The following is an 18,237-nucleotide window of genomic DNA, read 5'->3' on the forward strand; positions in this document are numbered from 1 at the left end:
TGTGTATATATATATATATATATATAGTTACTGAGGATAAAGGTAATGCTTTCAAAAAGTCAGAACAAATCAGAAAACAATGGATAATAAAACGAGTAAAAGAATCCTAAGGATAAATAAATAATGATGATGCAGTAGATTGCATTATCTTTGTAATTATTTTCTGCACTATCATGGATGCAAACAGGCATACATGGATCAATGGTCCATTGTAAAGAAGAACTGTAAACAGTTCATGGGTGATTCCCTTTAACCTGGAATTGGAAAGGATAACACTCTGGTCAGTAGAATACATAAGAGCCAGTAGGTCATGATCTAGTACAAGTTTTTGAGAAGCATTGCAAAGTTACACAAACTCTTTAGCTTTTTGTCTCTGCCAGGAGGACAGCGTGTTCCAAAGAGAACTTTCTTCAACTTGATTCTTGGAATGAGGAGACAACCAGAGCAGAATCATGGAGGATCCACAATCAAAGCATATTAGGGAGACACAGCTATTATAGTTAAAGTCCACTGAGGGTTGTTTGTTTGTTTATTTTGTGTTTTATTTCTTTAATATGATGACAATAACTCTTATAGGTTGACTGTATTTTATGTTATCATTGTTGCGCTTTTGGGTTAGTGTACCAACCTATAACATATAACATTCTGTTCAGACAAACATATACACACACACGCACACACACAACTTTAAACTTACGGCAGATGTCTGCCTGGTCATTCAATTTCCTTACACTGGAAGATCTGATTGTGAATGTCTGTTTTGCTTTTTGTCAGGTTTACTTATAAAGAACTGCTATAAAAATCTTTCTCCTAGGAATAATCAGTGCAAAAACAGCTTAATGTAATTGTAGGTTTTACTTTTGATGTAACATTTTAATTGGAAAACATTATCCTACTTTTTGGTAATGAGAGATTACATTATTTCTTGTGCTAAAATATGATAATATTTTGCTCACTACCAATGAGCATTCTTTCTTAGTTTAACATATTAAAAGGTAAACATCCTGATGATATCTTTCTACTAATGTAATGTTCTAGAAGAAAAAAAAAAACAGTGGTTCAGAAACAAATAGATATTAAAAAACATCAATCTGAGAAAACTAGGCTTCTGACAAGAAGCAGAGCCAAATATATAAAAGAAGTAAAAACAGACTTGTTGGCTTAACACCAATTGGCATCTGCAAGATATTACGGAAAGGAAATAACTGGTCTTATAGAGCTTCAACAAAGAAACATAATGTGTTTTGCAAAACACTCCAAATGAGAGCAACTGACTTTATGATTATTAACAGTTATCCCCCACAACATCTGAGAAAATTCTAAACAAAATTACCCAGATCATAATATTCTCTATAGAACAATGACATGAAAGAAGAACTAGAAATAAATAGTTCCCATGTCAGATGAAACTGAATCGACCCTGAGTGAAATGCAATGAAGTCTCCTCTATGTTGGAGTTGTTTACAAACTATGTTATAATGAACATTTTTGTTACATATATAGTTATAGACTCCTGTTATTATTTTGGTAAGATTAATTTTCAGAAGTGAGACTTCTGGAAGAGTTAAGAACACTCTAAATTTATATAGATACTCTAAACAGTGCTGTTCAAACTTAATGTGCATATAAATCACCCACAGATCTTGTTAACATGTAGATTCTGATTCATTAATCTGAGATGGAATCTGAGACTCTGCAGTTCAAACAAACTCCAAGGTGGTGCTGGCTGTTGAACCATGAACCACACTTGAGTAATGAGGCTCTAAACCACAGTAAACTTATTACCAGTTTAAACGTCTGTATTTATTAGTCACCTGTGTGTTCCTTTAAGGAAGGTCTTGGGTCTTTGCATTGTTCTAGGTAACTCAGTACGTGTTTGTCAAACAGTGGACATTTATCTACCTTACCAAAGTGCTATGAAGAGGAAAAAAACAAACAATATAATTTATAAAATTCCAAAACTTAACATTTATCTTTTGACTTAGTTGCCAGTAAGGTCATTATTAAGATCAATCGGCATAGCAATTTTAATCCCATTTTCTTTTGTGTTATATATATGATTATTTATATAAATGGCTTCAAAGCATTTCAATAGATAACTGTCTTATAAACCAATAAAACTTAATTAACAATATTGCTTTAATTTTCACTTTTAAAACATTTAATTTATCAGAGAAATATTAGAGATACAAGGTGAAAGAGAGAGATGAGAGACTGAGACAGAGAGGAATGGATATAACTAATCTTAAGTAGCATGAGTATATACTTATTTCTAAAAAACGGTATGGCAGGTTTTTTTTAAATATTTTTTTTCCTTTTCAATACCATTAGCTTAATGATTCCCTGGGATACAAGTTTCAGAAAAGATTGCTTTTCCTTTCAGTTTTTTTCTTAAAGCAGACTATGCATTCTAATAGAGGAAATAGTTCCATGCATTTTCAGTGAGTATTTCTTTTTGCTCAATAAATAAATTACATATATTTTTTATCAGATTTGCTCCTTTAATTATGTTATAGTTAAACTAAAATAAAATAATTTATATTTCCTAAGATGAGGCCAAATGAAAATGAGAAACACAGTCACTAATCAATGTTGAAAGAGGGTTGTATATGATGTAGAGTTAAAACTATCTGTGGACACTTTATACAGAATGTAATTTACATAGAGAAGAGTGAGAATTGAGTATTTCTGAAATTAAACAAGGATATTTGGAATCTTACCCTCATAAGGATGCAAGGAAATTTTTAAAAATTGAGTTGCTGTTCTACCTATAGTGTATGTTACTGCCTGACTCTGCTCTGTTCTTCTTGAAAGAAATACACATGCAAGCAACATATGGTAACACTTTTCAAGCTAGAGCTTTGCAACCATAACAACTTATATACTACGTGGTTATTGAGGTAGTATTCATTATTATAAATTTTTTAACATTTATTTATTTTTGAGAGATGGAGAGAGACAGAGCATGAGTGGGGGAGGGGCAGAGAGAGAGGGAGACACAGAACCCGAAGCAGGCTCCAGGATCTGAGCTGTCAGCACAGAGCCCGACACGTGGCTCAAACTCACGAACTGTGAGATCATGACCTGAGCCGAAGTCGGATGCTTAACCAACTGAGCCACCAAGGAGCCCCAGTAGTATTCATTATAATAAATAACTATGCTAGTAAGTTAATGCTACTGTGGACATTCAATCATGTGTTTTTCCATTGTAATAACAAAGCAAATATTTTCTTTATATAAAAAAATTACATATCTGATAAAATGCTTAAGTTGAAAAATGGGGTAATGACAAGATGTGTTCTCATAAGAAGCACTTGGAGGAAAAAAATTAATAAAAACCACACACATTAAAAAAATATAACTATTTCCACTAAAAATTTAATCATGGCTTTTAAAACTCTGTGCATTCAAAGCCAGTAGTCAAACAGGACTTGTTTTTATGTTACTGAGAGTGAAAAATATTTTCCAAAGTTGCAAATGAACAAATCTTAATAGATTATCTAGTTGCTTCTAGAAAGAATTTCAGTTTGAGTTTTTAAAACTATCTCTATCAAGTAAAGAGTACTTTTTCCTGCACTCCTCTTCCTGGGAAGGTATTTTTCCCAAACAATCCTCATTGTCCCTGCATTCCTGATTCTGCCAGAAGAAGTGCAGTGAGTGAGTTAACAGAGAGGCTGGTGTAGGAAAGCAACTTATGTGAGTAACCCCGCCTCTTCCTCTTTCTCTACAGGTTGTGCTTGTCAGGAGAGAGCACAAGCTTTGTTCTCCTCTTCAGTGTGTTAGGCTTTAGAGAGCCTGGGTTGGTAGGGAACCACACATATGCTCTTGAGACTATATGTAGCTCAGGGCTGTAACAATGACTCTTACACAAATCTGCAGAATACTGGAGATGGGGATCAGGTCCCATTTAAAATTACTATAGGGGTACAAGGGTGGCTCAGTAGGTTCAGTGTCAGACTCTTGATTTTCGCTCAGGTCATGATCTCACAGTTCATGGGATCAAGCCCCACATCGGGCTCTGCACTGACAGCACAGAAGCTGCTTGCGATTCTCTCTCTCCCTCTCTCTCTGTCCCTCTCCCACTAATGCACTTGTGCTCTCTCTCTCTCTCTCTCTAATAAATAAACATTAAAAAATAAAATTACTATAAACATTTTGTTACAAGGTTTTATAAAATTTTAAGTGCTATTTTTGGGCTCCATCTTGCATAGTCTTTTGTCTTTTTCATTTGGTGCAGAACCTAGGTTTGTTGCTTCATAGTGGGCACCCTCCCTCTCCCGTCAACCCAGTAGGTTTAAGATCTTTTTCTTTTTTTTCCTATTCTCATTTGTTGTTGTTCTATATTCAGTACACAGATACACTTTTATTTCAGTGTTTGTCATATATTGTATTATAATGAAATATATTATAAAAGCAGTCATGAAATATATTCCATAGCTAGAAATCAATATATCCCAGTAGTGCAATCTTTTTCAAGATTGATTCTTCAAATTGAGTAGCTTAGTTTAGATATTTAACCAGTGATGGAGTTTAGATATCATTATCCAAATAGAAGCAAGCTGAATTACTCTATTGATAAATAGTCTGGAAGCTATAAGATGAAATAAATGTGGAAAATGATATAGATTGAAGAAGGTTTTTTTATAATTTATTTTTCCCTATAGGGAGATAATTCAATCACTGGCTTTATCTATCATAAAATATCCCATTAAAGGCTTCAAATATGCTATCCAAAGTTTATGTCTAAGTCAATAATATGATGTACTAAATAACTCAGGGAAAAAAGACATTTTTCATTTATTTGTTTTTCATCACCGTAGTACTGACAGTGAATATTTTATACTCAACTCGTTTTTAAAAATGTTTAAATTTAGTTGAAGATCTAGTTACTTAAGAAGCAAAAACAACTGTCTTTTCATTTAAAATGTTTACTTATATACATAACATCCTCAGTGTGCTATTATTAGGGTTGTTACTTACTCAGTTAAGAGAGAGAATTAGCTCCAATTAAACACCACAAATCTCATTTTTTAATGGAAAAACACAATTTCATGTTCAACTAGGTAAAACATGTAAAACTAAACTATACTTACAGCAACAAAAAAAGGCTTAGTGTAATTACAACAGCAATATTTATTTATTTATTTATTTATTTATTTATTTTCAACGTTTATTTATTTTTGGGACAGAGAGAGACAGAGCATGAACGGGGGAGGGGCAGAGAGAGAGGGAGACACAGAATCGGAAACAGGCTCCAGGCTCTGAGCCATCAGCCCAGAGCCTGACGCGGGGCTCGAACTCCCGGACTGCGAGATCGTGACCTGGCTGAAGTCGGATGCTTAACCGACTGCGCCACCCAGGCGCCCCACAACAGCAATATTTAAAATATCGTCTGAAATCAAGCTGGTGTACTTGTTAATTGTAAATAGTTTATATCCTTAAGCTATGTAAATAATTTCATGCATTTTTGCTAAATTATTAACATCATCTAGCAGAGATTCCTGAAAGAAAACATAAATAATATTTACAGAAAAAAAAAAAGAAAATTCCAATAGAAAATATAAGGAACACTAAATCTAAGTAATAGTCAGAGGTTAGATGGCTAGTGAGTATGGCAATTCTATTTCTTCCCCTTCTTCACCCCCCAGCCCCACCTTACTCCACTCTGCCTTTAAGAAAACGCTTGAATAAGACTTAAATAACTAAAGAAAAGCAATTTTAAGAGACTATATTATCATCATTGAATAATCAACCTGAAGAAAAGATTTAATCCCACAAAGGATTTTTGAACCATGTTCATAAAAACAAATAAAAACATACACAACAAAAACCAATCTGAAGGCCCAAATGTGGCATTCACAATGCCAAAGCAATGAAAACAATTAAAAAGTCACCTTTTTAATTTCTGTCTCTGCCTTTCCCCTGTTACTTTCTTCTTTTCTTATTTGGAGAATATATTTTATATTCTGAAATTCTTCTCCGCAATGAAGCCTGATAGGAGTATAAGACTACTGAACTTAAAAAAAAAAAAAATTAACGTTTAAGTATTATTGAGAGACATAGAACATGAGCATGGGAGGGGCAGAGAGAGGGGGAGACACATAATCTGAAGCAGGCTCCAGGCTCTGAGCTGTTAGCACAGAGCCTGAAATGGGGCTGTAACTCACAAACCATGAGATATGACCTGAGCTGATGCCAGATGTTTAACTGACTGAGCCACCCAGGTGCTCCCAAACCACTGAACTTTTTAAAGGAAGTTAGACAGGGTGACAGGATGGCTCAGTCAGCTAAGTGTCCAACTCTTGATCATGGCTCAAGTCATAATCTCATGGTTTGTGAGTTAGAGCCCCACATGGGGTTCTGCATTGACAGTCCAGAGCCTGCTTGGGACTCTCTCTCTCCACCTTTTTCTCTGTCCTTTCGCCATTCATGTTGTCTCTCTCTCAAAGTAAGTAAACTTAAAAAAATAAAAATAAATAAAATAAGTAAGAGTAATGATTTTCACTTTTACTTCAGATTTTATTGTATTAATAATCATTGACCTCACTAACCTATATAGATGCAGCTTTCACAGAATAAGTTTTTATAATTATTGGGATATTTTATAATTATTTCTATCTGCACAGCTGTAATAACAATAACATGATTGCATTGCATGTTTACATCATACCATATATTGTGTCAAGAGTATTTTCCTACATAGACATTAATCTTCCCATGACCCTACCACATAGATATTACTCTCCCACTTTCTCCTAAAAACAACCTAAAATCAGAGAAGTTACTTAGCATTTTTTAACAATTTCACAATTAGTTCAAAAAAGATGGGGGAGTTAATTTTCAATACCAGCTTTGTCTGATCTCTTCACCGTATTATTTAGTGTATTGATTTATGGAGGACAGAGATAATGAGTTTTCATGGCTGACCTTTCTTGTCTCCCTGAACCATCTACATCTTACACCTGTAATTCCTTAAGGCCACCTGACACTTATATTTCCTCAATGTGCCCAGGAATTTCCTTTACCAACTTCTCCATGCCTTGCTCACCTGCTCTTGCTTGCATCCTGATTCTCTCCAATTCTGAATCTTTGTTTAACCGACTGTTTTGGTTCTTTGTGTTTGCTTTTCATTCACCTTTCTTCTTGAATTAGATCTCGGTTACTCTCTGTGTGTATCATATTTTTGACATCTATTTGGTGAACTTGAAAACCACAGCCTCTAAGCAAAGTGTAATCTCACATATTAATTTAACAAATATTTCATAAGTAGAAAGGGGGAGGGGAGAAGTTGGTGGAGCAGCATGGAAATTTTCTGTTTCTTTCATTCTTGAAATGCAGCTATGTCAGCATCAAACCATTTTGCACACCCAGAAAATTGATCTGAGCACCGATCAACAATCTGCATAACTTAAGGCACATAACTCGGCAGGTATGTGGCACAGAGAGGTACAATGGGGAAGAGAGAAGCTGCAGGGGCGTGGAGAGTTGTTTTTGTTTGCAGAGACAGGACAGAGATGGAGTGAGGGAGAGTACAAGAAAAGCACTTTCCTCAAAAGCAGCTGGAGCAAAAGAGTAGAAACACTCTCAGGAACTGAACAAGCAAGGGAGAAAGGAGAAGTTTTGTTGCCTTTAGGACTCTATAAACAGGGGAACGCAGAGTTGGAAACTCCACAGCTGGATACCTGGCGGTGCTCTGGTAGGAAGAACAAATCCTCAGGAGCAGACAGCAAGGTCCAAGGGGTCCTCAGGCCACACGGGGAAAGATGGTTCCCCGGCCAGGAAGACATTTGGTAGAGGCCGTGCAGTGTACACACAGGAAAAGATCCCAGCAGATCCCAGATTACAGCCAGACTTGCTGGTGGAACAAAGATGCTAAGGTATGAAGAAGCCCGGCACCAGATGTGTGTTGTGATTTACCATAGTCCTTGAACCGCTGCTGCTACATGATCATGTGAAATTTTTCTGGGACATTGGGCATCTACAGTGGTGCAGTCGCATGACTGTTCTCAGGGTGGCCGACAACTGGCCCCGACTCCACAAGACCCTTCTCCAGAAGGTAGGAGCAGGTTCAAGCTACAGGACCTTCAGAAGTGAAGGGTTTGGAAACACAGCCCCATCTCAGATAAAATTTGGGAGGTAGGTACCACTTGGCAGGCTGACAGCTTGGTCCCAGGCAGTGGAGATGCAGGTAGCAGATGGAAGCTCGAGACAAAGGAGAGGTGCTTGATTGCCATTTGGTGAGAGCACAGAGATTTGATGCTAGAGACTGGGAAGATGGAGGATGTCATTTTCACCTCCCCTGCCCATGCGCATAGGCACATAAGCATGCCACACCAATCCACCCCAGTAAGCTAAGCAGTAATACCTAGTGGAGTATAGAGTCATTAAACCAAGTCCTGTCCACCTACATCAAACATGCCCTAGAGGCACCACAAGTTTCCCCCCCCCCCCCCCCGCTTAGTGCTTAGTGTACATACTATAAGTACGTACTTCATAGTTTGATTTCTAGGGGAAACTGCATGTAATTTTGTTAGGATTTCATTCTGTCCAATGGTCCATCTAATTTTATTTTTCTTATTCTTGGATACAAAAAGAGACTTTTTTTTCTGTTTTTATAAAAAAGAGTTTATTTTTCTACTATATTTTACTACTTTTTGTAAATTGTTTAGTCTATTTTACTTTATTCATTTCATTTTATTCTATTTTATTGTATGACTTTTTTTAAATCTTTAACCATATCTTACTTTTTTTCATTTTTTTTCTTTTCTTTTATTTCCCTTTCTTCTCTCTTCTATCAAGCTTCTTTCAACAACCAGAAGAAAACACACCTTGGATCTAGCTTTCTTTATTTGATTTTTTGTGTGTTCTTTTTAATTTTTTTTAATTTTATTTTTAATTCTATGAACTCTTTTCTTTCTCCAAAATGATGAAATGAAGGAATTCACCCCAAAAGAATGAACAGGAAGAAATGACAGCCAGGGACTTAATCAACACAGATATAAACAAGATATCTGAAACAGAATTTAGAGTCACAATAATAAGAATACTATCTGGGGTTGGAAAAAATCATAGAATCCCTCTCTGTAGAGATAAAAGTAAAATCTAGTCAGGATGAAGTTAAAAATGCAATAACTGAGATGGAATCTCAAATGGATGCCACAGACGCAAGGGTAAATGAAGCAGAGCAGCGAATCAGTGATAGAGAAGACAAACTTATGGCGAATAATGAAGCAGAAAAAAATAGGGAAACTAAGGCAAAAGAGCATGATATAAGAATTAGAGAAACTCAGTGACTCATTCAAAAGGAACACCATCCGAATCATAGGGGCCCCAGAAGAGGAAGAGAGGGTAAAAAGAGTAGAAGGTTTATGTGAGCAAATCATAGTGGAAGACTTTCCTAACCTGGGCAAAGACACAGACATCAAAATTCTGGAAGCACAGAGAACTCCCATTAGATTCAACAAAAACTGATCATCAACAAGGCATATCATAGTCAAATTCACAAAATATACAGACAAGGAAAGAATTATGAAAGCAGCAAGGAAATAAAAAAGGCCTTAACCTATAAGGGAAGACACATCAGTTTCACAGCAGACCTATCCACAGAAGCTTAACATGTCAAAAAAGAGTGGCAGGATGTAGACAATGTGCTGAGTTGGAAAAAATTTGCAGCCAAGAATTCTTTATCTAGCAAAGCTGTCATTCAAAATAGAAGAAATAAAGAATTTACCAAACAAAAACTACAAGCATTTGTGACTTCTAAACCAGTTTTGCAAGAAATTTTAAGGGGACTCTCTGAGGGGAGAAAATATAAAATAAAACAAAAAAGACCAAAAGCAACAAAGACTAGAAAGGACCAGAGAACACCACCAGAAACTTCAACTCTACAGGCAACACAATGGCAATAAGTTAATACCTTTCATTATCCACTCTTAATGTCAAAGGACTAAATGCTCCAATCAAAAGACATAGGGTAACAAAATGGATGAGAAAACAAGTTCCATCTATATGCTGTTTACAAGATACTCATTTTAGAGCTAAAGATACCAGCAGATTGAAAGTTAGGGGATGGAGAACCATCTATCATACTAATGGTTGCCAAGGAAAGCTGGAGAAAGCCATACTCATATCAGACAATCTAGATTTTAAAATAAAGACTGTAACAAGAGATGAAGAAGGGCATTGTGTCATAATTAAAGAGTCTATCCACCAAGAAGGTGTAACAATTGTAACCATTTATGCCGCAAATGTGATGGATCCAAATATATCAATCAGTTAATCACAAACATAAAGAAACTCATTGACAATAATACCACAATGATGGGGGACTTCAACACCCCACTTGCAGCAATGTAAGCAGGAAATCAACAAGGAAATAATGGCTCTGAATGATTCACTGGACTGGATGGGCTTAACGGATATATCCAGAACATTTCATCCTAAAGCAGCAGATCTTCTTGAGTGCACATGGAACATTCTCCAGAATAGAGCACATACTGGGACACAAATCAGCCCTCAACAAGTACAAAAAGATCGAGATCATACCTTGCATATTTTCACACCACAACACTATGAAAGTCAAAATCAACCACAAGAAAAAATTTGGAAAGACAACAGATACTTGGAGACTAAATAACATCCTACTAGAGAATGAATGGGTTAACCAAGAAGTTAAGGAGGAAATTAAAAAGTACATGGAAGCCAATGAAAATGATAACACCACAGTCCAAAGCCAAAATCTCTGGGATGCAACAAAGACGGTCATAGGAGGGATTTATATAACAATTCAGGCCTTCCTGAAGAAGGAAGAAAGGTCTCAGGTACACAACATTAATGTTACACCTTAAAGAGCTGGAAAAAGAACAGCAAATAAAACCCCAAACCAGAAGAAGATTGGAAAAAAAAAAGATTAGAGTGGAAATCAATGCTATGGAAAACAAAAACAAAAACAAAAACAAAAACAAAAACAAAACAAAACAAACAAACAAAAGCAGTAGAAAAGATCAATGAAACCAGGAGCTGGTTCTCTGAAAGAATTAACAAAATTGATAAACCCCCTAGCCAGTTTGATACCCCAAAAAAGGGAAGGACCCAAATAAATAAAATCAAGGATGAAAGAGGAGAGATCATAACCAACACTGCAGAAATAAAACAAAAATAAGAGAATATTAGGAGCAATTATATGCCTATAAATTGGGCAATCTGGAAGAGCTGGACAGATTCCTAGAAACATATAAACTACCAAAACTGAAACAAGAAGAAATAGAAAATTTGATCAGACCCATAACCAATAAAGAATATGAATTAGTAATCAAAAACCTCCCAGGGGCACCTGAGTGGCTCAGTTGGTTAAGCTTCCAACTTCAGTTAGCAGTCTGTGAGTTCAAGCCCCGCGTTGGGGTCTTTGCTGACACCTCAGCACCTGGAGCCTACTTCAGATTCTGTGTCTCCCTCTCTCTCTGCCCCTACCCTGCTTGTGCTCTATCTCTCTCTGTCTCTCAAAAATGAATAAATATAAGAAAAAAATCCCAAAAAACAAGAGTCCAGGGCCGGGTGGCTTTCCAGGGGGATTCTACCAAACGTTTAAAGAAGAGTTAACACCTATTCTCTTGAAGCTGTTCCAAAAAATAGAAATGAAATAAAAACTTCTAAACTCTTTCTATGAAGCTAGCATTACCTTCATTCCAAAACCAGACAGAGAACCCCCCACTAAAAAAGGAGAAGTATGGACTAACTTCCCTGATGAACATTCATGCGGAAATTCTCAACAAGGTACTAGCCAACTTGTTCCAACAATGCATTAAAATAATTATTCACCATGATCAAGTGGGATTCATTCCTGGGCTGCAGGGCTGGTTTGATATCTACAAATCAATCAATGTGATACATCACATTAATAAAAGAGGGGCGCCTGGGTGGCGCAGGGGGCGCCTGGGTGGCGCAGTCGGTTAAGCGTCCGACTTCAGCCAGGTCACGATCTCGCGCTCCGTGAGTTCGAGCCCCGCGTCGGGCTCTGGGCGGATGGCTCAGAGCCTGGAGCCTGTTTCCGATTCTGTGTCTCCCTCTCTCTCTGCCCCTCCCCCGTTCATGCTCTGTCTCTGTCCCAAAAATAAATAAATGTTGAAAAAAAAATAAATAAAAATAAAAGAAAGGGCAAGAATCACATGATACTCTCAATAGATGTAGAGAAAGCATTTGACAAAATATAGCATCCTTTCTTGATAAAAACCCTCAAGAAAGTAGGGATAGAAGGATCATACCTCAAGATCATAACAGCCATGCAGGAGAGACCCATTGCTAATATCATCCTCCATGGGGTAAAACTGAGAGCTTTCCCACTAAGGTCAGGAACATGACAAGGATGTCCACTTTCACCACTGATATTCAACATAGTATTGGAAGTCCTAGACTCAGAAATCAGATAACAGAAAGGAATGAAAGCATCCAAATCAGCCAGGAGGAAGTCAAATTTTCACTCTTCACAGACCACATGATACTCTATATGGAAAACCCAAAAGATTCCACCAAAAAACTGCCAGGACTGATCCATGAATTCAGCAAAGTAATAGGATACAAAATCAATGCACAGAAATCAGTTGCATTTCTATGCACCAAGAATGAAGCAACAGAAAGAGAAATCAAGGAATGGATCCCACTTACAATTGCACCAAAACCATAAAATACCTAGGAATAAACCTAACCAAAGAGGTGAAATTTTTATACACTGAAAACTATAGAAAGCTTATGAAAGAAACTGAAGAAGACACAAAGAAATGAAAAAATATTCCACGCTCATGGATTGGAAGAACAAATATTGCTAAAACATCAATACTATACAAAGTGATCTACAAATTTATGCAATCCTTATCAAAATAACACCAGCATTCTTCACAGAGCTAGAACAAACAATCCTAAAACTTGTATGGAACCAGAAAAGACCCTGAATAGCCAAAGCAGTCCTGGAAAAGAAAAACAAAGCTGGAGGTATCACAGTCTCAGACTTTAGCCTGTATTACATAGCTGTAGTCATCAAGACAGTGTGGTACTGGCACAAAAACACTTAGATCGATGGAATAGAATAGAGAACCCAGAAATGAACCCACAAATATATGGCCAACTAATCTTTAACAAAGCAGGAAAGAATACCCAATGGAATAAACAGTTTCTTCAGCAAACGATGTTGAGAAAACTGGACAGTGACATGCAGAAGAATGAACCTGGACCATTTTCTTATACCGTACACAAAAATAAACTCAAAGTGGATGAAAGACCTAAATGTAAGATAGGAAGCCATCAAAATCCTCAAGGAGAAAGCAGGCAAAACCCTCTTGACCTCGGCCAAGGCAATTTCTTACTCAACACGTCTCCGGAAGCAAGGGAATAAAAAGCAATAATGGACTATTATTGGGACCTCATCAAGATAAAAAGCTTCTGCACAGTGATGGAAACAATCAGCAAAACTAAAAGGCAACCAACAGAATGGGAGAAGATATTTGCAAATGACATATCAAATAAAGGGTCAGTATCCAAAATCTATAAAGAACTTACCAAACTCAACACCCAAAAAACAAATAATCCAATGAAGAAATGGGCAAAAGATATGAATAGACACTTTTCAAAAGAAACATACAAATGGCTAACAGACACATGAAAAAAATGCTGAACATCACTATCAGGGAAGTACAAATAAAAATTACAATGAGATACCACCTCACACCAGTCAGAATGGCTAACTTTAACAACCCAGGCAACAACATATGCTGGTGATGATGCAGAGAAAGGGGGACTCTTTTGCACTGCTGGTGGGAATGCAAGCTGGTGCAGCCACTCTGGAAGACAGTACAGAGGCTCCTCAAAAAATTAAAGGTAGAACTACCCAATGACCCAGCAATTGCACTACTAGGTATTTATCCAAAGGTTACAGGGATGCTATTTCAAAGGGATGAATGCACCCCAATGTTTATAGCAGCACTACCAGCAAAAACCAAAGTATGGAAAGAGCCCAAGTGTCCATCAACAGATGAATGGATAAAGAAGATGTGGTATATACATACAATGGAGTATTCCTCGGTAATCAAAAAGAATGAAATCTTGCCTTTTGCAACAATGTGGATGGAACTAGAGGGTATTACACTAAGCAAGATTTCTCAGAGAAAGACAAATGTCACATTGATTTCACTCATATGTAGAATTTAAAATACAAAACAGATGAACACAGGGAAAGGGAAGCAAACATAATATAAAAACAAGGAGGGAGACAAAACAACAACAACAAAAAAGACTCATAAATAGAACAAACTGAGGGTTGTTGGAGGGGTTGTGGGTTGGGGGATCGCTAAACGGGCAAGGGCCACTGAGGAAGACACTTGTAAGGATGAGCACTGGGTGTTATATGTAGCAGATGAATCACTGGATTCTACTTCTGAAATCATTATTGTACTATATACTAACTAACTTGGATGTAAATTAAAAAATAAAAATAAATAATTAAAAAATATTTTAAAAAATTAGGATCCAGGGACACCTGGCTGTCTCAGTCAGTAGAGCACATGACTGTTGATCTCAGGGGTCGTGAGTTCGAGCTCCATGTTGGGGGTAGAGATTATTTAAGAAAATAAAAATAAAAATCAGGATCCAAATAAAACAAACAAACAAAAAAACCAAAATATTTCATGAGGATATATTGTGTGCTTCTAACTATGAGAGTAAATTGATGACAAATATAAGCAAGTCCCTTTTTTTCAAGGAAATATGCAGAAATTACAGATAATAAATAAGGAAACTAATGAATAAAATATCTCACATAAAAATAAATACTATAAAAAAGGCGCCCGAGTGGCTCAGTAGGTTAAGGGTCCAAGTCTTGATTTTGGCTCAGGTCATGATCTCATGGTTTGTTTGGGATTCTCTTTCCCTCTCTCTCTCTCTGTCCCTCTTACACTTGTGCTCTCTCTCAAAATAAATACTAAAACATGAAAAAATAAAATAAATACAATTAAGAATACAAAGTAAGATCATAAAATAGTAGAAATTATTGGTGGACAACTGGGCACTGTTCCTGGAGGTATGGACAGGAAAGCCCTCTCAGGAAAGTAACATTTAAGCAGAAATATTGACCAGAAACACTTGAAGGTCATTCTCACTGAAAAATACAGCATGATGAGGAAAGAGCAAAGTTGAGGTCTGTGATGAAAGTCAGTGCCAGATCACTCATGTAGTGCATTATAAGCCATAGCAAGACATTTGGATTTTAAGTGGCTAGTTATAGGTTTTAATTGACACAGGGAATTATTTGACCTGATTCAAGTTTTATAAGGATCTGTGTGGAGCATGACCTTAGGAGTATTCTGGGAGAAACATGATGACTTGGTCTAGGGATGTTCAAGTAAAAGTCAGAAAAGTTTGACATGGGATATATTTGGGGGGGAAATACTGGCACGACTTACTGACAGACTGGACTGGCAGGTAAAGGAAAGAAATAACTCATTTTCTAAGATAGTTAAACTGAAGAACTTAAGTGGCCTTTCACACCACATCCCCATTGGTGTGAATCAGTTTGCCCGTATTTAGTAAACTTACTGGGGAACTGACAAGGAAGCAGGAATTCACTGTTTCCATGGCTTTCCTACCCAATAATATTCAGTGCTCTTCATTATAGGAAAAGGTAACATCTATTTCTAAATAAAATGGCTGGACATTATTTAAAGTCCTGAAAGAAATGAAATACATGGAATTCTGGGATACTTTTAAGTTTTAGGAAAATTGTATTTTCCCTATTACATGTTACCTCCCCAAATATCATTTCAGTGTATTCAAAATGCTGAATTATATATCACTATGATAAATAAACATATTTAATGATGTTAAAACCACCGTTTTCTTAATTTTTAAACATTTATAAATTGAAGAAGTGACTTTATTAATCCCTACTTTTACATTGTACATCATAATTGACATTTATTGATCAGTCTTTTCATATCATATATCCACCATAATCAAAAATACTAAAATAGTGCTACAAATATAATTTTAGATCTTTAAGGTTTACTCCAGGGAAATTTTCCTGCTCTCTGCAACCTGAAGTGATGACTTCCACTTGTGACTGGGCTGTTTGTTATTCATTTTTTAAATAAAATTTGTCACATCACCTTGCATTTTAAAGTGTAATAACTAAGACTATATTTAATGCATGTTATTATATTGTAGGCTGCCTTCAGGTAAGAACTAGGTAATAACCATCTGCCTCACCATTGGGAACACCATAAAAAGCATTTAGTAATAACTCAGTAAACATATTGAACAAATTAGTGAATGAATTCTAGAATTATTCAAACTGCAGCTATCTGAATTAATCAGCACATATTTACTTGGTTTATACAGTTTTATACACAAGCATACATAGGCGCAAATATTTCAAAGAGTCGTACCTCCCAGAGTAGCAGACAGCAAGAAATGTGTCCCATATTTCTTGATAAGGTTTTCTGTGATTTGCTGCAGGGTAGGTCGGCGTCCCAAAAGTCTTATGTTGCGGAAGAATTCAGGAGCAAGAGGCAGAGGAGAGCCAAGGAAATTTCTCCTCTCGACTGCAAGGTTATTTACTTTCCAGCGGCCAAACTCCCTGAAAAGCAAATTTATTTTTATTCATAAATACACAATCTACCTGAATGTTTTCATTTGAAAAGTTCACTTGGTAGTTTAGCTGGGGTCACCCCATTACAATGAGTCTCGCCTGTAATAATATGTCATGTGCTATGAGTAGGAGAAGCAACATTTATAATTTATGTAACTCGAGTGAATATTCTGAAAACCAAATCACATAAAGGCAAAATAAGTCACGTAAAAGAAACAGCTTTCCCTGATTCGTTTTTTCCCAAGGAAAGACGTACTCATAAAAATGATTTCATTACGCATAGAATATGAATGTAGAGCCATTAAAAAACACTAAGGTAATATTTTATTATTTTTGAGGGAAATTGAAAAAAGAGAATGAATTTATTTTCAAAACTCTAATGATTCCTTTCTTTATTCACTTTAGCATGGGACCCTGTAAAACACTTCGAGAATATTATGGCGCTGTGGAAGAATTTTAAAAGCAAAACCAAAAGAGAAATATTTTTACAATAATTATTGTTTACAACCTATTTTGAAACCTAAATTCAACTTGATTAGCAATTTCTCTAGATGCAAATGACATTCAGGTGGATTCGGCCAAATTAGGGAAATGGAAAATATGGTTATAAATGATTTATACATTTAAACAAAGATTTATACATTTATATTGAGTTAAAATCAAACTAATAACACTTCAGAAAAGAACTATGGTGAACTGCATCTCCTGATAACTGTACAGAATTATTCTGAGTTGGTCTGATAAAAATCTCAAATGCCTTCCACAGGAAAGAATTCCTTCAACCAGGCTTAATACTACTAGGCGTGTTGTTTAACTCAATTACTATTTGGCAAATAAAATATTAAGTAATATTGTATAAAGATGTCCTATATTTATTTATATTTTTCCCCACAAAATGCCTGTAGTGCACCAACAAACAGTGCATGATAAGGATACATCAGTAAAGCAGACCAATACTGTCCATGTCCAAATGGAATTCACATTCTAGAGAAAGTTTGAAAAATAAATAAAACTGGGTCACCTGGGTAGCTCAGTTGGTTAAGGGTCCAACCCTTGATTTAGGCTCAGGTCATCATCTCATAATTTGTGAGTTCAAGCCTTACATTGGGTTCCTCACTGACAGTGTGGAGACTGCCTGGGATTCTCTCTGTCTCCCTCTCTCTCCCCACCCCTGCTGCTCCTTCTCTAGCTCTCAAAATAAATAAATGTTAAATAAATAAATAAATAAATAAATAAATAAAAGACATTAAATTAAATTTTAAACACATGTCAGAGGACTGTAAGTGCTGAGAGCTACCAGAGACAGCCTGCTGTGATGAGCCATCTGGCTGTGGACAGTGAGGCCCTATTTTATTTTAAGTGACCAGGATGGCAACTTTTGGAGAGGTGATATTTAATATTTAGGCAGTCTCTGAGGGGAGAAAAAAAAAAAGGTTGCTAGAGGCGGGGAAGCGGGGAAGAGATTTACACAGAATAAAGAAGAGTAAATACTTGCAGAACAAAGAGGCATCTCTCTGACAGTCTCTAACTATGAATATTTTGCTTGTGTGACACACATTTGTCAGCCCAACAATCCACCCAGTCTTTTGGAGATTAATTAGAAGATA

General features: G+C 36.3%; 1 protein-coding gene across 2 annotated transcripts in view; it reads right to left on the bottom strand.

Annotated features, from left to right (window-relative positions):
* The window catches only part of BRINP3 (BMP/retinoic acid inducible neural specific 3), a 383,884-nt gene that overhangs the window by 193,054 nt on the left and 172,593 nt on the right, over positions 1-18,237 (bottom strand). The window contains exon 2 of one of the 2 annotated variants that reach the window (XM_047077231.1): positions 16,428-16,618. The exons of the other annotated variant lie outside the window; for it this stretch is intronic. Within the exon in view, the coding sequence (XP_046933187.1) occupies positions 16,428-16,618 (191 nt within the window). The remainder of the gene's footprint in view (positions 1-16,427; positions 16,619-18,237) is intronic. 2 annotated transcript variants of the gene reach the window in all.

Source organism: Lynx rufus, unplaced genomic scaffold (genome assembly GCF_022079265.1).
Source record: "Lynx rufus isolate CCGP_SWC_20201006 ecotype Redwood Valley unplaced genomic scaffold, mLynRuf1.p SCAF_15, whole genome shotgun sequence".
In the NCBI taxonomy this organism is placed as follows: Eukaryota; Metazoa; Chordata; class Mammalia; order Carnivora; family Felidae; genus Lynx; species Lynx rufus.